General features: G+C 38.6%; 3 protein-coding genes across 4 annotated transcripts; 2 read left to right on the forward strand and 1 right to left on the reverse strand.

Moving 5' to 3' along the window:
* The first annotated feature begins 1,013 nt into the window (after window positions 1-1,013).
* LOC112574792 lies at window positions 1,014-15,128 on the forward strand. Of its 2 annotated transcripts, none has more exons than XM_025256078.1 (11): window positions 1,014-1,277; window positions 4,348-4,482; window positions 5,044-5,415; window positions 6,160-6,360; window positions 6,608-6,749; window positions 7,385-7,475; window positions 8,580-9,248; window positions 10,335-10,540; window positions 11,330-11,791; window positions 12,108-12,463; window positions 12,837-15,128. In XM_025256078.1, exons 1-11 carry the CDS (start codon window positions 1,211-1,213, stop codon window positions 13,190-13,192), a joined length of 3,057 nt encoding a protein of 1,018 aa, XP_025111863.1. In that variant the 5' UTR covers window positions 1,014-1,210; the 3' UTR covers window positions 13,193-15,128. The 2 variants fall into 2 exon arrangements, with proteins under 2 accessions (XP_025111863.1, XP_025111864.1); XM_025256079.1 differs by having other exon boundaries at window positions 5,242-5,415.
* Window positions 15,129-17,239: 2,111 nt separating this feature from the next.
* Window positions 17,240-19,600, forward strand: LOC112574847. The gene is made up of 4 exons (XM_025256168.1): window positions 17,240-17,384; window positions 17,516-17,548; window positions 17,857-17,952; window positions 18,284-19,600. Exons 1-4 carry the CDS (start codon window positions 17,339-17,341, stop codon window positions 18,646-18,648), a joined length of 540 nt encoding a protein of 179 aa, XP_025111953.1. The 5' UTR covers window positions 17,240-17,338; the 3' UTR covers window positions 18,649-19,600.
* Window positions 19,601-19,642: 42 nt separating this feature from the next.
* On the reverse strand, window positions 19,643-21,546 carry LOC112574825 (putative nuclease HARBI1). Its single transcript, XM_025256143.1, has 2 exons — window positions 20,696-21,546; window positions 19,643-20,123 (listed from the first exon to the last, which is right to left on the reverse strand). The coding sequence occupies exons 1-2, from the start codon at window positions 21,221-21,223 to the stop codon at window positions 19,677-19,679; spliced, it is 975 nt and encodes a 324-aa protein (XP_025111928.1). The 5' UTR covers window positions 21,224-21,546; the 3' UTR covers window positions 19,643-19,676.
* Window positions 21,547-22,055: the final 509 nt, after the last annotated feature.

Here is a 22,055-nt window from a genome sequence, read left to right on the forward strand (position 1 = left end):
GGTGTTAAATTTGTATTATGGATTTTCATATCATTCGACATTTGCATCGATCATTAATATATTACGCATGTTTTCGTTCCTAATTATCATTTACAAAAATGTCAACCGTTGTTTTTTTCTGACACTAACCACACATTACGAAAGCTGAAGAGAAATACGTGAAACCGATAATTTCGAGATGTGTTATTTCAGTACTTGTTTGCACAGAAAACATGGCACTATTAAGGTGAGACTGACCTACAGGAAATGTGCAAAAGCTCCATCAGAACATTTGGTGAACAATAAGTACAAGGTAAGTTCAGACACTATGTAGGTGAACCTACTGCTGTTCAAACAGCACTATAACCCAATAAGCTTTAAAGCTTTTGGCCTCTCAGGGATTAAATTTATGCTTTTGCTTATATCAACAGAACATTAAGTAGAAATAGAATAAAAGAATATCTCACAACTGGACAAAGTGGATTATGCGTTTTGACTTTTTTACAATAAGTAAGTGTTCGGGGAAAAGCTAGATTATAAAGATATTGTTATATTGTTATAGTTACTCTTTTACAGAAAGGACCTGTTGATATATATATATTCTAGTCAGCGGTTCGCTCAGGGAAAGCCCCGATAGTATAGACTTTATAAATGAAATTAAATACATGGACAAATAGTGAATATAATTCAAAGGCAGGTGAATCAGCAATAATGTTATTTGATCAATTGTTTAAAAAATTATTATCGCTTATTACATTTATAATGATTTGTCTATCCTTCAGGTACTTTCTCAGGTGGCTTACTTCTTCTCAGCACAAGCCATTACAGGTAAATACAGGGAAAATCCGATAAAAATGTGTTACTTTGGTTCGTGTGGACTAGAAAATCATAAAATCGCTAAACTATTTCATCGTCTGCGTTTCGAAAAGATTTCTTCATCATCAGCAAAAAATTCACGTTATGCAATAAAACAATGTCGCATTATATGAATAGCTATTATAACATCATTACGATTAGAGAGTATCTGGCAGACATCTTGGTCAACTCGTTTCCTTTTTTGATATCAACAGTGATTACACCGCTCATTCTTCTTGAAACACTTCCTCACCAGTTTTTTTTCAGTGCGAAATAGCCACGAAGCACAAGTTTATTGACTGTTAAATTTGCATGAATCGTGATAATCGTTCTTACACGATGCCAAGTGAAATACGCTTCCGGGTAAAAGATTACAATGATTGCATTAGTTTTCTTGATAACAGAGCTTGTTCTTTCGCCTAGTTCATCATCATCGTTGGAAGGTATGGCTTAATTCAGTGCTCTAGATGTAACAGGATGTATAAAATGAATGTCGCCTGTAATCGGGGGGAATGTGAAATTAATATGTATTACGCATTCTCCACTTAATAAAAAAGACATTGGCAGCTATTAAAATAGCATCTAGTCATAGGTATGTCTTTTTATTATTATTATTTCTTTTCTTCCACTTCGGCTTTTTGATGTCTTGGCTGGTAGGTTTTAGCCTGATTCTCTATCACAGGTCCGTATTGAAGATCTTATCGGGCCATCTGATGTTGAGGATGTGGCGAAGACATATGTTGACGAATGTCTGAATCTTGTTGGTGATGGCATTTGTCACCCGCCATGTCTCACATCCATATATAAGGACTGACTTTACATTTGCCTTCAAGATGCGGATCTTGGTGTGTAAAGATAAAGCCTTGGAGTTCCAGATAGGTCGTAGGGTATGGAATGCAAGCCTGGCTTTATTTATGCGGCTTCTTACATCTTCTGTACCTCCATCTTTTCTGACTATGCTGCCAAGGTAGGTGAAACGGCCAGACTCTGTAATACATTCCCCATGTAGTTATAGTGGGGCTTCTTGCTTGTTGTTGACCCGCATTATCTCTGTCTTCTTGATGTTGATTGTCAAGCCATTCATTACTACTTCTTCTGCGAGCCAAATGATCTTTGTACTTCTTCTTGCTCGTAGGACAACAGGCTGATGTCATCCGCAAAGTCAAGATCTTCAAGCGGCCTGGCGAAGGTCCACTGAACGCCCGTGTTGCTGTTAGAGGTTGTTCTTCTCATGATCCAGTCTATGACGATCAGGAAGATTGTTGGTGAGAGCATACAACCTTGCTTCACTCCAGTCCTCACTGCGAAGGGGTCAGTCAGCTTCCCAATGTAAATCACCTGGCATGGCGAGTCCTCATACAGCTGCTGGATGATGGCAGTGAACTTGGGTGGATAACCGTAGTGCTCCATCAACTTCCAAATTTTTTTCCTGTCTTCGAAGTCAAAAGACTTCTCAAAATCCACAAAAGTCAAATAGCTTGGCGACTACCATTCTATAGAATGTTAAAAAAGTGTAGCGATATGGTATTTGAAAAATTTATTTTGCCGAAAGCCTGCCTGCGCTTGCCTCAGACTCTTTTATATGGGATTCTTCAGTCTCCCCAGGATGATTGTGGTCAGCACCTTGCTGGGAATGAACAACAGCGTGATCTTCCATCGATTTCTGGACAGGGTCAGGTCCCCTGTTTTGGGTAGGTTTACTAGGTAGCCAAGCTTCCAGTCTGCTGGAACTTGCTCCTGTTCGCAAATTTTCTACAGCATTGAGTGTTTCTGGAGGAATGCCATCTGGGCCTGCCGCCTTGCCATAATTCAAGGACTTGATGGTTTTGATGATTTCTGCCTTGGTTGGTGGGTTGGTGTTGATTTGGAGCTACTTGGCGGCTAGAGGAATGTACAAAATGGTTGTTGGTGGTGGCAGGTTCAGTATTTCTTTAAAATGTTCCACCCAACGAGATCCTTGTGCTGCATCCACGGTGATGATGTTGCCATTCTTATTCGCTACCAGCCTGCATGCATTATTGCTTTTTCTTTCTGACGGAATTCTTGTAATTTCGTATCGTCTCTATGTGTTATTTTTGCCCAGCTGCTTGTTATGCCTCTTCTTCCATCCTGTGTGAGTAATGTCTCTTGTCACCTCTTGTACTCTTTCCTCACTTCTCTGTTTATCTCCCAGTATATTGCTTTTCTTTTTCCTTCTTGTCTTGACAGTGGCTGATATTTTGCTTTAGCTCTTTCTCTACCTCTATGATTGGCCAGGTCCCTATAGTCAGCCATTCCTTGTTTTGTTTCTCTTTCTTTCCCAGAACGTGCAGGCAGTCTTCCAGGTCTCTTGTAATCCTGTCCAGTGGTTGGCCACTGTATCTTCCAGGAGTCCCTCCAGCGCCACAAACCTGATTTTAGCTTCGCAGTTTTACACTTTTTGCTTTCTACGGTCTCTAAGAAACTGCACGTTGAATTTGTGGTGCGGTCTGTCTGATGTGTCATGGAAGGACCTCAGCTTTATCTTCATGGTTGCCACAAACAGGTGGTGGTCTGTGGTTGCATCTGCACCTCGCTTTACTCTGACATCCAGCAGGCTCCTTCTAAACTGGCGATTAATGGCAATGTGATCGATCTGGTTTACTGTATGTCCATCTGGTGAAGTCCAGGTGGTCTTGTGGATGGTTTTGTGTGAAAAAACTGTGCCTCCAATTACAAGGTCGTTGAACAGGCAGAAGTCTGTGAGCAGCTCCCCATTTTCATTGCAGTTGCCCACACCGTGCTTTCCCATTATGTGTTCTTTGTCTGTGTTGTCATTTCCAACTTTGGCATTCATGTCGCACATTATGATCTTTAGGTCTCGTTCTGGATTACGAACAACCAGTACTTGTAGGGAGTTGTAAAAGTAATCTTTTTGCTCTTCTTTAGCTGCGTTGTAGGTGCATAGCACTGGATGATCATGATCTTTCTCCCTTTGGAGTTGAACCATGCTGACATGAGTCGTGGGGAGACTGGTTCCCATGCTACTAGTGCTCTTGCAGCTTCTGGTGTCATCAGTACTGTTACTCATTGTGTGTGGTCATGGTCAGGGTCTTCATGTCCTGAGTAGATGATAGTCTTCCCTGACGAAAGTCTGGTCTGGCTGCTGCCATTCCACCTTTTCTCGCACAGACCGAGTAGCTTGAAGCTTGATGTTAAAGTTCTTCATTTCCTGTGCTACCTGACAACAATTGCAAAATTGCCTTCCTTATAATAACTCTGTAATCCTCTTTTTCTCAAAAACGGCAAATTTCAATTTCATGTGTGCAAAAAGTACACAATAATCACACGCTATACTCCACTAATGGAACACAAAAGTAATATTGTCAAAATGTCGCCGATCATAACTTTTGAAAGGGTAACTGATAGAATTAAATTTATGAAGAAAGAATGTGAATGAGATTACTGGTCTTTTTACGGATAAATTTATTTAAAAGGTACAAACTTTGTTTTAAAAACTTTGTGATGTTTGGACCTAAGCACAATTTATTTCAGGAGGAATGTTCACATGCAAGATTCCTTCAGTAAAACTCAAGTCAAATGTGATGCTGACGTGTTATTCTCCAGAAAACTACACTGACGATGGCCACAACGTATCGGTATACTTTTACACGCAAAACAAGGCAAAAGGTATTGATTACGAATTATTCTTTTCAATTTGTTTTTGTCAATCATACGTCTGGTGGTAGAGATCATGGTTGCTTTTATAGTTTGTCATACCTTGATTAATTGTCAGACTTCTGTGTTCGTTTGTCCTGTTTGTAGTTTGTTTTTCTATTTTCCTTTACTCGCATTTTTCTTGTACTCTATTCTTTCCTATTATTAATCATGGTGCTAAAACTACATTTTTCTTATAGTTACAATTGTATGTTTAAAAGCATCACCGTTGTCACCATCATCTATTTTGCGTAAATATTTTATTTCTTTTGGGTTTTTTTTTACTTTCTTCAAATTATATCTTTGTCCATTTTTAAATACTTGCATGCCTGCATGTCGTTGTAATCAACATGAAGTAGAGTGTCCAAGAGGTGTAATGGAAGACACAACACAGTATAAGGTTAAACAGAAGGTCTATTATCTCTTTAGTTATCAAACGAATATCTACTAATATTTATGCTGATTCGATGTACTCTGGTATTTTTTTATCTTCATTTTCCTTATTATTAACATATAATGCATGCAATATGACAGAACTAGTGTCTTGCCAACGGAAGCCTGACGGTTTGCATTGTGTTGCAAATCGCGGCTATGCTGTGGATTTTGACGGACAAGGTCTTTTTAGGCTGACAATCAGTACCGCCTTGGAGGATCATGAAGGGTTGTACAGCTGCCATATTAAGGGTCTTAAAGATGTTCGTTATCAAAACTGTTCGTTCGTGCTTCTAAAAGATAATGAGCCAACAAAAACGGAACAAGGTAGAAGCTCAGCAGTGAACTCATCTTGCACTATTGAAAGTGTCAAAGAAATGGAACCTGCATCGCTAACATGCAAATTCAGCACTGATGTAAATATGTCGAAAACACACTTCAAAGTAGTGCATCTTAATGGACAAAACAATACAGGTAAATCTTAAATTAAATTACATTCATATTAACCATATAACAGACATTATTTATACGGCGTTGCAATATTTTATTACGTACATTTTATGTATATTATTGATTTTCTTTGCTTTCGTTAAAGGTGTGTTTAGCATTCTCTCTCTATTCTTTCTTTTTCTTTTCTTGCCTGACATTTGTCTGGGGAATGACCGACCACATGAAGTTAGATATATGAAGTCTTTGAAACTTTACATTAGACTTTAATGCATTGTATGTTTGTGTATCTTTGCGTGTGGGTGAAGTTGTGCGTTAGGTTGTTAGGGACTGTTTGCAAGAGTGACGAAAGGGAGGAATGTAAAAATAAGCAAAACATAAGTGGTGTTAAAGGCTACGGGCCGTAAGTGTATTGCATGTCTGTGATGCGGTTCGTGGGAGGTAGGAAACGCAGCGTTTATCACTTTTTTCCTAGGAAGATATTTTTATATCAAGCTGATGGATGAGTGAGATAGTTTTTCAGTTACAGGTCGGAGCAGGCCTATAACCAGGATATTCTGTTCCCAGTCTAGTGTATTAACCCATAGGTTACAATAAATATATACATTTGCATCCTCTCAAATTCTCAGTGTAATACTATGACTGTATTGCAGTTGTTTTTTGCAAAAAAATCTTTTGAAGTCTGTTAAACACTGTGGTATGTTTAAATTATATGTCTAAACTCAAAACAATACCAACGCACGTAGTTCATTTAATTCTTCAATCTTGCAGCGGATGAAATTGTGAACTGCACCTGGATTAAAGACAAACTGAACTGCACTATAGCCCCGGGATACGAGTTTAATAAAAGTGTCACAGATCGCCTCGTGATCAATATACCTCAAGCAACTTCTAAACACAGCGGAACATACTCTTGTCGTGTGACTGGGTCTCATCTCGAAGACGAAGCGTGTGAATTTAACCTCATACCAGGTAGATAAAACTCCATCTTTAAAACAATGTTTTCCAGGTTGATACACTATCAGTCATTTGGGCTTATATATATATATCAAAACGGTAGTAACTACTTTCGTGATTTATTTGATTATGACAACAATATTTAAATGTACTATGAGAACTTTACAGTAGTATACTACTTACTCAAATTTAGTTCTTTAAAGCATGCATAAACAGCGAAGAGAAAATGTGTTGATGTTCAAACTCTTTGGTATAATTTCAGAAAAAGCGTTCCTAACCCATTTATGGAAAATAATTTATCTCAATCTTTGGATTCTCGTTCTCGTCCTCGTCCTCCTTTTCATCATCGTCGTCTTCCTCATCTTTGTCGTCGTTCTCCCTGCCTTTCAGAAAACATCAACGTGGTGAGACAAGACTGTACTCTCACTTTTGAAGTGAATACGTTTTGTATGTGTATACATATATATATAAGAGTGTATTTAAAACCGTAGATGTGAGTGAAATCAAGACAAATGAATGCGCAAATTTGCCCCCCAAAAAATGAAAATGGTAAAAATAAACAGCAGGTAAGTACGCGATTCTAAGCACTTTTATTTTGCCTTTAGAATATTGAATGAAACTAGGATAATAATAATGTTTCTTACTTGACATTCAGTAGTTCAAGGGATTCTAAAGGCAAAATAAAACTGCCTATAGCGTATATGGAGAATTTATTCATGTGCTTGCGATCTTTCAAAAAAGTAGTTTTAATTTTCTTTAGAAAAGAGAATGATGGTAAATCTACGTATCCTGATAGTTAATACGGTTAATACGGAGCAGGAGGTAACCTGGTGCATGCCTGCAGGTTATATGTCTGGAAAATATCAAGGCTTCCCTAAAATTGTAAATTTTTTAACGACCCATATATACGACCCATCCACTAACGTCACCAAGAATTTAACTCTTATCGTCTAACCTTTATCCTGAACTGCTGATTTAACGAGATTACCTTCATGTCACTAAAAAGCTGCTTTCTATTACAAGGTAAATAACTTTCCAGGGCATGCAGGAGAAAAAATGATATGACAGAGGAAAATTCTTCACTAAAAAATGACAATGAAATGACATCAATGCTACCCAATGTCAGAGAGGTAAATAATAACCTTAAAAATAAACTGCTTTATAACGTGAGAATTCTTTTTACATTTGTATAACATTACGCATTGAGATGTAGTTGAGACATTGTATACTAATTCTAAAATATCAATTTTTTTGTATTCTATACTTTGGTTCCTTAAATATTCTTGAATTTTATTACCTGTATGCGCATACCGCAGGTCTTCTGTTATAAATTTATTAAAAGCTACTATTTATTTTATAGTTTTGAAAGACAAACCTGATAGAGTTGTTATTGCTGCTGCTGCTGTCGATGATGGTTATGATTATAATTATTATTATGTTTCGCATATATACATATACGACAGATGTGTATTTCTTGACTTCCATTTTTTAGTTTGAACTGTATACCCTAAGATAAGAATTTTAACTGGTATTTTTATCACAAGTATAAATTCTACATGTTGTTATTTACCATATTTAACATAAGTTTCGTGTTAAAACAGTCAAAATTATCCATGCACCATATCTATACCTAGTTTAAACATATTTTTAATTTGTAGAGTTTTGGTTAGAAGAGTGGAAGTTTTTTTATATTCAATTAGTTTTAGCTCTCAGCAAGATATAAAATTGAGGCTTTATTTACATAAGCATCAGTGTAAGTAAATATACTTAACTTTCTCCATTTCGTATCTTAAGATGCAAGTACCGTTTGCAATAAACATTATAGAAAACACTTTATTTCTTTGTGAAAATTTATTTCATCTAGGACAATATCAAACACATTGTTCAATTTGCTTAGATAATGCAAAATGATGTAGATGTAACCCGTATAAAGCAGAGAATTAAACCAACAGATGCGTATGCTATTTGTATCAAGTTCCATCGGGTTAAAAAGTTAACATTTTTAGACATGAAAATAAATCTTTAACATACATATTCTGCTCTTTAACGTCATCTTGTTATTTTTCTGTCAGCAGATGTTCATCCACAGATGACGCGCTTAGTGAATTTTTTTTATTTTTATTTTGATAATTCTATTTAATAAAGATTAAAACATGTCTCTGCTTCTAAAATGTCAATTTATTAAATAAGCTTATTGAAATAACCAAAATATTTTGAACAATTACTTTTCTCAGGAACTCATTTATCCACCCGATACAAGAGTTTGGCAACAGTGGGCTCATGATAACCTTCCTGATCTTGACTCTCGCTCCTACTTCTTGCCATTGGACTACAAAGATCTGATTGCTGGCCAGGATACTCAGTCTGCACGTAACACCGATACTAATTTTTCTATTTCCCACCGCATTCCTACTCATGACAGTGAGTTCGGACGTGAATTAACCATGCAAAGAATTATCTTTTGTTTACGGAAACTGTTCGTGCAGAAAGAAGAACGTTTGGTTGGACTGAGTCAGCTTCAGTTTGGACTGTACAAGGATGGACCTTGCTACGCTGCTGCTGCCCGTTTACTCTTACCCGTCAGCGACACTCTGTCAAGAAGCTGGAAATCAGGATGCTTTGATTTGCTTCTTATTCACCCAATTTATGGCTTAATCATCTGTGAGGTGTTGCCTTTTGGTGACTTTTCCAAAAAAGTATGCATGTCGGAAAAGGATATACACTATAATGCTGCCAGGAAATTACAATTAGCCGTGTTACAGTTAGACAAAGTGGAGGATGTGTTGCCAAAACTGGCATCAAACATCGCTATGAGTGTTCGCATTACTAAGACAATTGTGGTCCCTAACCTAACGTCTCGACAGATACAGCAGACCATCTCTACCAGCACCGAGTTAGCTAATGTAAGAATAATCTATACGTAGGAATATTATTATTTAGTTAGCATCGGTTTCAATTTCATTACATCACCATCAAATGTGACTATATATTACTTGACAACGTTGCTGAGAAAAAGTGAATTCAAGACCTTATCGGATGTTAACCTCATGTCGAGCATGTATTTATTTCTAGCAAGTCCACTCGCGCAAGATTTGTGGTGTATGTTAACCTACCTAACTTACTGTATCATTTGCGATTCCAGAAAAGATTAAAGCCTTTACATAAACGTTTAATCACTAGGGAATGAAGTTATAGAGATTACAATTATCTCAGTTTTTGTGAGGGCGGTATCACTGTCATTTTCCTCGTTGCCTTTCCTTCTTTAGCAGTCTACGAAGTCATTCAACAGCGAAGTCCAACTGGAAATGTACGTTTGACACACTGGTATTTAACAAGAGAGTGTGCCACCCTCTGGATGCCCAATCAAACACTTAGGCTTTATATTTCTCCGAAGTGACGAAGGCGTAGGCTGTGTGTTTATATCTTTTATTTAAGACATTTAAGGCAATTAAGACATTTGTTTCATCTGAAAAGCGTGAGACGCCATTGAACTATCCTTATTTACGGATTAAAACAAATGTTATTTATAAACTCTTGGTCTGTTCAGGGCTAGGAAACTTGACAGACACAACAGCTGACTAGGTTCTTCAATATGAAGGACATCAGGCAATGATCTTCGGTCCTCGCCTTCACTTGTGCCAAAGGCTGTCGTGTCACACTCTTTGGAGATTTTAGTGAATAAGCCGCTGGCGCAGTGAAATTTCTCCAGTAACTTTAGCTTTTGGGAATAGGTGCCTGATTCCACAGGAGGCTATAGAGAAGGAAGCGAGAAATAGGAAATGGGAACCATGTTTCCAAAAAAGATGTTTTCGCGAAAAGTAAGATATCTAGAACCTCACTCCTGAACGACCGACAGGTTAAAAAACTACAATCACCTTTCCTGAAAAGATTAGCTAGTGTAATGTAATAGACACGGCTTTTTGTTTTGCACATTGAACAAAGACCTAACATTGATAATACTCTAGAAGTAAATATTGCTTTTTTTCCAGAATCTCCGTCGCTGCCTGGGAACAAACACTTCTGACGCCATTACTGGCTTATGTCTGTGCTCTGATCAGTTGTCTGACCCCAAAACACCGTGTGACGTCAGTAGTCACGTGCTGAGGGAACTCGGACTCTGGTGGCAGCGACGTGTGACTGGGGCTGGACCTGACCCTCACATGACACAGGATGTGTATAAGACTCTAGTATCCAGGTAAACGCTAAAGAGATACAAGGATAATAATTAGTACATTTATACCGAGCCTTCCTCAAGGATCAGCAGGCTCAAAGCGATTTACATAAAGTAGCACGAACACACATTTTTATGGCGGCATCTTCATAAATACTCAGACTGCCAAGTACAGTTCACAGCAAAATAGAAATAGAGTTGGTTGAGAGAGTGCTTTGACCACTATTAAAGGTAGACTCAAAGTATTTAAAAAAAACGCTCGTCTTAAGGAAAAACAAACGAAACCAGTGCGTACTCCTGCAGTTTAGTAACTTTAAACAAAAATTAAAAGCCATCTGCACACATTGTTACATTATTATTAGATTACAAAATAATTAGTAAAGACTAGTCTGTAAAGTATTTCATTTTCTCTTTGTAATATATTAGTAATATTTATCTCAAACAAATAAAGCAAATAAGAACGTTGCAAAGCGCCAGTTTCCTTTTTGACACTTTTTGCTGGCAGTGATCAAAGTTACAGTTTCTGTCGCTCTAATCCGTCCACACTCTCTTGTAAATTTAATTCCTATTGTCTATGACTCTGTGACTGCATTATGATTGTATAAATACTTTTTTTTAATATAAAGAGGTTTAAGACTGAATATAAAAAAAATGTTCTTTATGAAAAAAATTATGCCATTACAACAGATTTTAGTAAGACTCTTTTCGTTAAAAATGTATTGTTTGTCGCGATGTGTGTTTATGGGTATTTTCGTATGAGTTTATTTGATTTGTAATGTTTCTTATTGCACATCATTAAATAACAAATTCTAGCTTCTGTGGTCCGGCGGTAACAACAACTGTATCATGCACATCTCCTCCACGCCTGGGTCAGGCCGTGTGGTGGACAGGAGAGTGCTATACTGCTGTAATCACACTCTTCCCGGAGCAAGTTCACCTGCTACACACGGCGCCTCCCAGAATCTATCTCACTGGACCGCCCGGTACAGGTAAAACTGTGGTGCTGCTGCTGATGGCCATACAGTGGCTTTGTTGTGGTCACGACGTTTACATTGTCAGTACGTGGTATGGGAGTCGTGCAGCGTGCAGCATGTTGTATCACATGATTCTGCAAACTATAGACACACAACAAAGAGAAACCTCATCACCCGGGTTTCTTTACATCCTCAATTATGATTTTAATTTCTATGAAGATATGAGGAAGGCCGTAGACGACTTGTCACATTCTGCAAATGAAAAGACGCTGCGTGTCATCGCTGATGAAGCCGGACCTATGTAAGTTCAAAAAGTTTAATATTATGATAATAACAATGGGAAAAGATTTTGCACCTAATAGAATTATAGGTTGGGGTTAGGAGTATTTCGAATAAAAGAGGATCGAATACGGAAACTCAGGTAATGTTTTCACAGACTAGACACACAAAAGTTAGTTGAAATGTTTTTAGCGAAGCCTTATTTATCGGTGAATAATTCTGAGTGTTATATCATGACACACAGCACTGAAGACATAAAGAGACTCTGAAGTCTTAGGGCACGGTAGACTGTGTAACAGATGCATCTCTATCTTCTGTAACACTCCTGTCTGTGACAGGACACATTTCCAGAACTTCTGTGGTGTTCTGCTTAAACGAGTTCCTCATTTACATCTTTGGGCGACATGCTGCTACCATAGTTCCCCACCCGTCGGCTGGCAAGAGAAACCTTTAACCAGACTCCTTCGATGTCTGCCGGACGTCGACAGGAAAATGGTGCAGAATAACATAGTTAACTCATATACTGGTGTCCAGGCAAACAGTGCACGTAGTGTGTCCGACAACGTGCAGCTTCTGCCAGTCAAACAACTCTATCACGGAGGTCAGGGTCATTTGAATTCGAGACCAATTGATTGTGTCACGTGCGGTCGTGAGATGGCCTGCTTCCTACACAGTCTTCGTGCTGGTGTTTCGGGTGGGTATGGGTATTACGCCTGTTAGAAGATGAGACCACTTTGTTTTTGCAGTAAATAATATCCATTATATTTTTACGAAAACAGCACTAAGATTTCAGAAAATAGATTCACTAGCATCTCTGATTCATTACAGTTTCTGACTGCTACTCTTTTATTTTCGCAAAACTCTTGATAAGATGTATTTATTCTAAAATCTAATGACTACGAATTGGACTGGACTGCCAGTTTACTAGCCATACAATAAATAACAATAGCATAAAGAATGAATACTACCGATAATACCGATAAGTAATCGGAAGTCTTTTTTATGGTTCTCAACTTTGTATCGCTAGCAAGTAAATTACCAAATAAAAAGGCTTATATTGCTAACAGATGATGTAGCGACAATATCTACGACCGTCGCCTCCACCAGATATGGTACAGCACCACCCTCCCTGCAGTGGAAAGACATGTTGATGTTGTACCAGACAGGTGTAACTGAGAACGCCTTCATGGTGGAGGGACTGAGAGAAGCGGGTATCCCAGTTCGGGTGATGAAGGATGAGGACATCGAGGACGTGGCCACGGCCCGCAGTGACGTGGTGTGGGTGACGAGTGCACATCGTGTTCGTGGTCTGGAGAGAAAAGTCGTAGTGTGTCTGGACCCTGAAAGATATGACTTATCAAACAAAAATTACTTTTTGTCTCGTTGTACATCTCATCTTGCTATTGTTTCCCTTGGCTCATAGATTTATTTAGGTGTAGACTGTGTACAGGTATAATTGGACCAGAAGACATAAAACAAGTAAGATGGAACGTGGTAGCAATCAGAAGAGACTGCAATGACAAAAACTAAATTTGTTACCCATCGGCTTTAGTGTAAAAAGCGGTAGAATAAACCGGTTGTGTGCGCACACGTGTGAAGGCATTCCATGCACTTGCCACTTCTATATTTCATAATATCGGAACAACTCCACATACTCTACAATAACAAAGTTTGCCTTCGACTGTGCTGATCGTGTTTTTTCTCGTTTTTCTGGACAAAGGATTTCAGACGAGACAACAAAAATTATTTCTAACTATTCGCCCTCAACACACATCTACGTTCAAAAAGTACAATTAGCAACAGACACACACCGATCATCAAGTATGAGATTACCGATGAAAACCAAGGAGAATAAAAACACTAAAAACACCATACACAAGTTGAAAGTGTACATGGTACTCTCAGTAGTATTTTCAAAATTACATGAATTAATCTTCACCTCACATCAGGCATCCCCTCATGAAATGTTCCAACATATCAAAAAGAATGTTTTTATTTATCCGATCAACTTCTCTGTAGATCAAATTTCAATATTCCCTGAAATCTATTCACTCCATCACTACATTATACACTTTATTACCTACAACCCACTGTCCTAGAGGTCTGAATTTTTCATTTGTTGCTCATTTCCAATGACATGGCAATAAGAAATCATTTTCAGTTGTCCAAAAGTGCTTGAACTGGTTGTACTGCTTGTACCTTAAATTTTGTGGGTAATGCACTGAAACCATTTTATTTTGTCTCGTAAGTTTTGAACTGTAAAAATTATTTTCTGCCAAGGTAACAGGATATTTGTTTTTCCCAAGATAACTAAACATTTCTTTTATTAGACAGCGCTGTTTCTCATAACCCTTTATCACCGGTTCATATTGCCACAGATGTAGCTGTTTATGTTAACAGCTCACTTCACACGATTGTTATAGCAATATTATCATGTGACATTTTACAAATTTGTACTGATTTGTAAACATTTGCCTATAGTTACAACTGTAGCCTGACCGATCTCCTTTCTCACTCACGTGAACACCGCGGTCCCTAGCTCCAGATCAGTCTGCTCCTCTTTAGTGTTCGAAGGAAGAGGACGGGAATTTCAAAGCAAAATTTCCTGCTAAAATACTAGCTCTCCTTCGTCGGGAGCGCTATGTAATCTGCATCGAGTTGTGTTTTTTATCTACAGACATCCGCACTTAGCTGACTTTGAAATTCACAGAAGACCTTCCTTTTTCCTTTTCTCCTCTGTGTCGCTCAAGTACCGTGTCTTCTCTGCTACGTCATAAGTCGCGTTATTTATTTAATAGTGAGCATGTTCATAGTGGCGCTCTTACTGACTTTGTTAGCTGGTTTGACGAACACTTCCTTGTCTTTAATGCCTCAAACACTAAGGAAATGATTTTCGACTTTTGGATGAACAGGCCTGAGGCAGTTCATGATGATGTCATCGAGGTATTCGACTATCTAGGTAATATCTTTGATGGTAAGCTAAAATGGGACATCAACCCTGACATCATCCTAATTGTGAGCCAACAACGTCTGTACCACTTACGGAAACTCAGATCTTTCTGTCAGCTCTGACATCCTCTCTCTCTTCTATCAGTTCTTCATTAAAGTCTCATCCCTTTTTGTTTCATCTCTTGGTTCCACATCCTGACCCTAGGAAACAGGAACAGTCTTGTTTCTATTGCTAATATCTGTTCCGAGATCATCGAAACTAGGCATTAGTTTTCACTCTTAATATTTCTGATGAATGCGTGGGTTTGTGTGAGATAGAGACCCTATTTCAGCATGTAAATTTATATCATCTCTCTTATGTCATGTAATATATATATTACTGGTAGAACGAGCACTATCTTGAATTAATAAAGGGATAAATAAAGTTGCATTGTACTGTATTGTATTAAATACTGACGAAGCAAGTCTCTTTCACTCTAGTGACACACATTAATCTTATTTAAACGACGATGACATACGTAAAACACACTAGCATTCGTGCAGACTGACACACTCACACAGGTAGATAAGTTCAAAGAAAAAGATTTATTTACATTATTTACACATACAGCTACTGATATTTCTAACCTAACTCATCTCTCTAACGAATATGAAGCTGAAAGCGTAGCGACTGTCAAACAAACCCTCAAATGATTGGGATTTGATTTGGAGAAGCTGCAAGACCCAAGCGTTGTAGAAGTGTTCAAGACCACAGCTGAAGTAAAATTTGCCGCACTTTATTAACCTGATGGAATGTGATGTAGACATCTTCGGTGAAAACATCAAAGAGGTGATAATGTCAACTGCCCAAGAGGTTCTAAGAAGACATAGCAAGAACAAACAGCCATGGGTCACCAATGACATTCTAGACCTCCGTCACCAAAGAAGGGCTTTTAAAAGAGAACAGAAAAGCCAACCTGAAGCAGCTACCAAATACAAAGAAGGGAACTGTGCCATTAAGAAAGGGGTGAAGGCAGCTAGGGAGGACTGGATCGAGAACTAGTTCCAGGACATATAGAATGGAATGGCATGAGGGGACATAAATATCTACCAACTTCTAAAGACCCTCACTAAGACAGATCAGCACAAGTCAAACTAACGTCAAAGATTGGACTGGCCCCGTATGCATGAAAATCGACTGAGGATAACTCCAATTAGCTGCTAGTCCCGGAAAGCTAGTCGGGACCTACTCCTGATTACGGTCTCTCCGGATTCCGCATGCACGAGGCGCTACTCGCCCTCCACTCGCTCTCCCCCCCCCCTGGCTGCGGGAAAACCCGGTGGCTGTCAGTGGAGGTGAAGGAGGCTAACTACTTCCTATAGTCACCTTGCTCTTTCCTTACATCGAACTGTCGTCTCCGAGGTCCCACCTACTTAATTGGCAAGTCATTGTCTCAATGTCAGGTATTTGACCCTATTGTAGTCGAGTCAAGTATCTCAGAGTGTGAGGCAGCGATCTCTCACCTTGGTGTGTTTGTGTACCTCTGAAAGTCTACCTGACTAACCCTTCACGTTCCACCTTCATAAACATCGTACCTGTATTCCGAATTTTATTTTAGAAGGTATCCTCCCCTTGTTGCTATGAGCCCTTACCCTCCCCTAACCGTCCCCCCTCCCTCTTGGAAAAACCACAGGGCACGGGCGGGTCACCGGACATCAATTACAGCCCATCTGACCACCGAAGTCGAAAATGCTTCAAAGCAACCGTGTGCGCAAATCTCACTTCAGTGAATCTGATGTTTCAACATTGCTGGAAGAATCTCCATTGAGAGCCAGATTTTATTTGGAAGTCACAGTGCCACTGTGACTCAACTAAGAAAAAATGAAATTTGGACTGACATTGCGGGAAAGGTGAGTGCCTGTGGGGTGGCACAGAGAACTCCCCAAGAATGCAGGGATAAATGGAGAGCAATGAAAGGTAAATATTGACAATATAGCCTGTGTTTAGTCAAAATTTGTGTTAAATTGGTTACATAAGTACACTGAAAATCCAGATATGCTTTATTATTTTAGACTAAACAACTCAGTAGTTGAAAGTGAGAGGGGATTAGCAAAGTGCAGCTTTATAGTACATGTTGAAACTGGTACATTTACTTAGTGGACATATATGGATATTACATTTACTTTACTGGTACATGCACTTAGTTTATATTTGTCAGGGTGTCGTCAGTTTGTGACACTGATGTTTCTTGTACACATGTATTTGACTGTTGGTTTGTTTTGTAAGCCACTAGCATAGAAAGCGGTTTAGGGGGGGGGGGAGGGGTTGCAAAGAAGCAGTAACACACTCAGAAAAAGATGCTTAGGCGGCAAAGATGTGAACATCGGTTACTGTCAGCATGGAGTATATGCACCCCTCCCCAATCCTCACAAAGTTGAGTATCTTTCTACACCACTGTAATCGTTTGCATGTCACCACATAGATAATAAACTTCACAAGTTAAATTATTTTTTTTTATTCTCTTCTAGTGAGCATTATTATTGTTAATGTTTAAAAGGAGCTGTCCTGAACAAGCAGAGAGATAACAAGAAAACTGGTGGTGGACCACCACTACCACCTGCACCATACGAAGATTTCATCATGGGGATTATTAGTCACAATACCTTCTTGATTAGTGGAATAAATGGTAAGCCTTAAGAAGCATAATTATATTATGAATAATTATTTTAAAATGCATACACAAGGGTTAACTTCATCACACAACTTTACATAAAATGTATGGAAAATGTAATTTTTTTTCTTTCAACTTTTTTGCAGTTGAAAGCACAAGTCCCACATGTAGAAGTCAAGGTATGAATAACAACAGTGGATCTCTCAATTTTAAAGTATGTTTCTAAATTGAAATGCAGTTCACTGAAGATAAAATTCTTTCAGGTAGGGTGAGAATTAAAAGAATGGTTATGGTTCCTATGATCAACATTTGCACACTTTAGTTTAAGTTATCTTGTATATTTATTGGCAAAATGGATCTAAAGCAAAATAATGTGTAACTATTATTTGTGATTACATGACGGTTCAATCAGTGCATTGAATGGGGTTAGTTCAAGCAAATCAGCCTACATGTTGAAGGGAGAAACTAATTACCTCTGTTGTCTTAGATGCTCAGCCAGGCTGCTCAGAGGGGTCTAATGAATCAGGGCATCATCCTAATTCCTGCCCTCAATCACAAATAATTACTTTGCCACCTCTACCAGGTATGCTACTTAAAATTAACCATCAATCATTATAAACATATGTGTTTGAGAAGAAAGTTATGTGAATGACAATAATAATACATTGATAAAAGAATACAAGATAAGCAAAACTGCAAAGAGGAGACATCTCAAACTTTAATGGAAACATATAAACACTAACCAACTGAAATGGGAGCAGCTAAAGCACAGAATGTAGGTATGTATATGTGCTCCATGAAGATTTCAGAAAAATGACTATAAATATACAAAAAATACATGATGCATACAAGAAATTTCTGAAAAAGGAAACTACATAGCCAAAAACTTAACACTGGAAATTTTCTATTTGCAGATGATAATAGTGTTGTTTATGCAGAAATTAAGTATGGTGATGAAAGTGTGGATGTCTCACTTGATGCCAGTTTATCCACATCTCCGCAGCCAATAGCTGGGCACTCGCAGTGGGGATCTGGGACTAAACGAAGCAAGTGCGGAAAAAGAAAAATAAATCTCAGTGAAAACAAGTCAGGGAGTCAAAAAGAAAAAAGGCTAGTTGAACTACCACTCATTCCCATTAAGGACAATGATAACTTAGTGGATGAATGGCTTCAGAGTGAAATCAGTAAAAACAAGAAAATTGAAAGGCTGGTTGAATTAAAAATAATGAAATTTGAGTTGGAATTGGGCATTTTACATGAAACGTCTGTGTCCACCTAACAAAACAAACAACAACAAAATGTTTGACTCCATTATCTGTCTGTATAGTTCTTATTCATGTTATTTTGTTTACTTGCTTGCGGTTAGGAAAGCAAAATTTTGCCACCTTTGCTTTTCTCCTGTGTTTTTATAAGATTTAAAGGCCCTTCTACTTCAGTATTTTACTCTAATTTACAGTCTCCATCAAAAGATACCCTGAAGATTTTAGGTTTTCCTTGATTTTAGAAAATTGTTGTTATACTTAATTAAAAGGATTAGAAGATGATCAATACACATATACAAGACATCCTTAAAAAAACAGCAGTGAAATCAGTTGTAAATAAGAAGTGTTTGACTTGAAAACATCAATGTAAAAAAAATGCAGTCTGATGGATATAGGGGATGAATACCACTTTACATTTCTTGCAGGTGTAAATTAGTTATCAAAGTCTCTGAGTATAATTCAAACTTACAAGTTTCAATATTTTGTGACAATGAGAAGGAGGTTATAATGAACCTAATAAAATTTATAATGAAACGCCAGCCTCATCATGACTAGAGGGGAACAAGAATTATGATTCTTGTTGCTATTGTCTCTATATGAGCTTATAATTACTTTCTCTATCTTTTATGCCTATTTTCCATAATATTCTATACATATCTTTATTGAATACTGCATTACTGTGTATACCATTTGTTTTAAATGTCCTTGAGATGTTTATGATTAAACTTTTTAACTTGAGACAGTGTCCGTATACTGTGTTGGGTGAATTGCTTGTCAGTGAACACACAAAAACACACTGTTCACATGCTTTACTCTAAAGTAGTGGATCTTTGAATGAAGATCAACAGCATCCATAGGCACCTTATGGGAAATGTGTCTTTTCACAGTCACTCTGTTGAGTCAATGCTTTGTTGGTACCAATTCAGACATACCTGTCAAACCTTTAGAAAAAGTTATTTATAAGTCTTTGGCGAGCCTCTTTGCCAGCAGCAGCTTGTCCCCTCTCTGTTATCCTCCTGGCAGCAGGTATCTCCTCCTCCTCCTCTCAATCTGTTTCATTTCCTGAGGAATCAGAGTCTGATTCACTTTCGGAATCACATGGCACATCCAGTCTGAACAGTCTGGCACGGTTATGTAGTATCACACATGCTGTGATTACTTTGCAGGCTTTCACTGGATGCAGCCGAAGTCGTCTAAGACAGTGCCATCGCCTTTTCGAAACACCAATGGCTCTCTCCACAGTGGCACGAGCAGAACTGTGGCAGTAATTGTAATTTCTTTCCTTTTGCGTCACAGGATTGGGATGAGGAGTGAATAGCCAATCCCTCTGCATGTACCCACTGTCCCCCAAGACTATGCCATTTAGAGGTCTTCTGGCACTATTTTCGAATGTCTCAAAAATTTCACTTTCACGCAGGATGCGGGAGTCATGGACACTTCCTGGCCATTTGGCGATGCAGTTTATAAATATCAGGTCTGCATCACAGATCATCTGCAATCAGCATTCAGCACAAGGTGACCATGACTGTTTCTGCTATAAATTGATGCTACAGGGCCTGAGAATTATATGTAGATCGTTTTTTTAAGTAACATTTGTAGATATGTACCTTAATTGTACTGACAATGCGTTTTTGTTGTACTAGTATAATTTTATAACACTTATGCTTATAGCATTACACATCCTACAATTATTAGCTGCCCATACTGTAGATATGTAACACTGCTACACAATTTCATATATATCACACTATACTGCACATATGCATAACACCTTTTATCGCAGTCACTGCATAATGGAAATCCGAGTGGCGTTAGTTAAAAAAAAAAAAAAGTAACCCACCCTCCCCTAGAAATGAAAATTTAATGAAAACTGGTCCAGCAGCCATAACTATGTTACAATCAATGCTACCACCTAATAAAGCCATAGATTTCTGCTACATTTATGATTATGTCAAGAGGGGGTGGGGTGTGTAAATACAGAAACACGCACGAGGTGCAAAGGGTGGAGGGAGTGGCAAATGGGTTGACATGAAATAGACATACAATAAAAGGTGTGGTTCTTACTTGGACGTTGATGGCATGGTACCCCTTGCGCGAGACAAATTCATGCTCTTGCTCAGTAGGAGCCTGAATCCGAATAAGGGTGCCGTCAATGAATCCTATAACATTAGGAAATCCGTACCTTTCGTGTACATGCCTCTTGGTTACATCAGCGCGGACTTGAGAGGGCAATGCAGTTTCACTGCTCGCTCGCCGAAACCAAGCATCGGCGACTCTGGACACAGTCCGACTTACAGTTGATTGGTTCACCCCAATCAACTCACCACATACATCCTGAAAACTGGATGACGCAAAGTATCTCAGTGTTACCAGCACTTGTAGCAAAGGTGTTAAGGCACCTTGCCGATTGGTGACAGCAATATCGTCTGCCACTTCATCGGTCAGAGCGAGTATGTGTGCACGTCTGAAACAAAATTTTCTATAAAGTTCCATGTCATCGAACACTTCAAACGGGTGTGTTCTATCGCGAAACACCCGATTTCGCCTGAGCAATCGGCGTTGTCGCAACTGAAACACCATGAGGGCCGCCATTTTTCCTCCCGAATAGCGCGTTATACAGCCCCGGGACCAGCGATAACTTTATACTCGAGATGCCAGACCGGAGAGCTTCTCCGGGCTCTCGTGCATTCGAATTTTTCGCTCCTATCCACCCGGATGAGCGTTATTACCGATTAGACCCCTTCTCCGGTCTACATGCATACGGGGCCTGCTGACTATCGCCCACAACAGGCGAGAAGGACGGGCCTGTCAGCTGCCGCGTATATCCATGGGCAGGTGCCGGTCAAGGGGTCAAAGGATGACTGACTAAGTAGGGGTTAGGAGGGCGTGAGCCGCTTTCCAGCAGGACCACAACACCTCGCGAAAATCGGTACTTCTCTCGTACTCAGGGCAGTTTTAAATTATTTTTACGTTCATCATCAAATTATTTATAATCACATAGTGTTACAGTTTACAAAAACCCCCATACTACATCATCTGTCCTTGAGGTCACTCGCTTTTTTGTATATCGCTGGCAGAGGCACAGGAAGTGCCTACAAAGAAAAAAAGAAGTAAAACGAAAATGTTTTTCTTCGAAATAATCGTCGTTGGAAAGAAAGTGCTCCACCTAAGTAAATTTTTTTTAATAAGAATGTGTAAGAAAAGGAGCATATAATACGGAGGGAGAAAAGTAGTATAACACGGAAGTCATAGCGCAGTATCATGTAGACCTGACGACCTATTTTCGTATTAAAGGCTTAAGCCATTTTATTTACTAATATTTGTTTGTTACGACTGTGCTGTTGTTACAAATATATAAACAAAATGCTAGTGTCGATTGGCCTTTTTCGATTTTAAAAAAAATACGCAATAGGTTTTGTTTGGA

Source organism: Pomacea canaliculata, linkage group LG11 (assembly GCF_003073045.1).
Source record: "Pomacea canaliculata isolate SZHN2017 linkage group LG11, ASM307304v1, whole genome shotgun sequence".
Classification (NCBI taxonomy): Eukaryota; Metazoa; Mollusca; class Gastropoda; order Architaenioglossa; family Ampullariidae; genus Pomacea; species Pomacea canaliculata.

Bases quoted from the DNA above. Each gene is read 5' to 3' on its own strand.
- LOC112574792 (XM_025256078.1), top strand. From the start codon at position 1,211: ATGATTGCATTAGTTTTCTTGATAACAGAGCTTGTTCTTTCGCCTAGT. The intron at 7,476-8,579 runs GTAAATAATAAC...TACTTTTCTCAG, and splicing joins TGCTACCCAATGTCAGAGAG to GAACTCATTTATCCACCCGA. The intron at 10,541-11,329 runs GTAAACGCTAAA...AACAAATTCTAG, and splicing joins TATAAGACTCTAGTATCCAG to CTTCTGTGGTCCGGCGGTAA.
- LOC112574847 (XM_025256168.1), top strand. From the start codon at position 17,339: ATGGGGATTATTAGTCACAATACCTTCTTGATTAGTGGAATAAATG. The intron at 17,385-17,515 runs GTAAGCCTTAAG...ACTTTTTTGCAG, and splicing joins CTTGATTAGTGGAATAAATG to TTGAAAGCACAAGTCCCACA. The intron at 17,549-17,856 runs GTATGAATAACA...CTGTTGTCTTAG, and splicing joins TCCCACATGTAGAAGTCAAG to ATGCTCAGCCAGGCTGCTCA.
- LOC112574825 (XM_025256143.1), bottom strand. From the start codon at position 21,223: ATGGCGGCCCTCATGGTGTTTCAGTTGCGACAACGCCGATTGCTCAGG. The intron at 20,124-20,695 runs GTAAGAACCACA...TGCTGATTGCAG, and splicing joins ACCATGCCATCAACGTCCAA to ATGATCTGTGATGCAGACCT.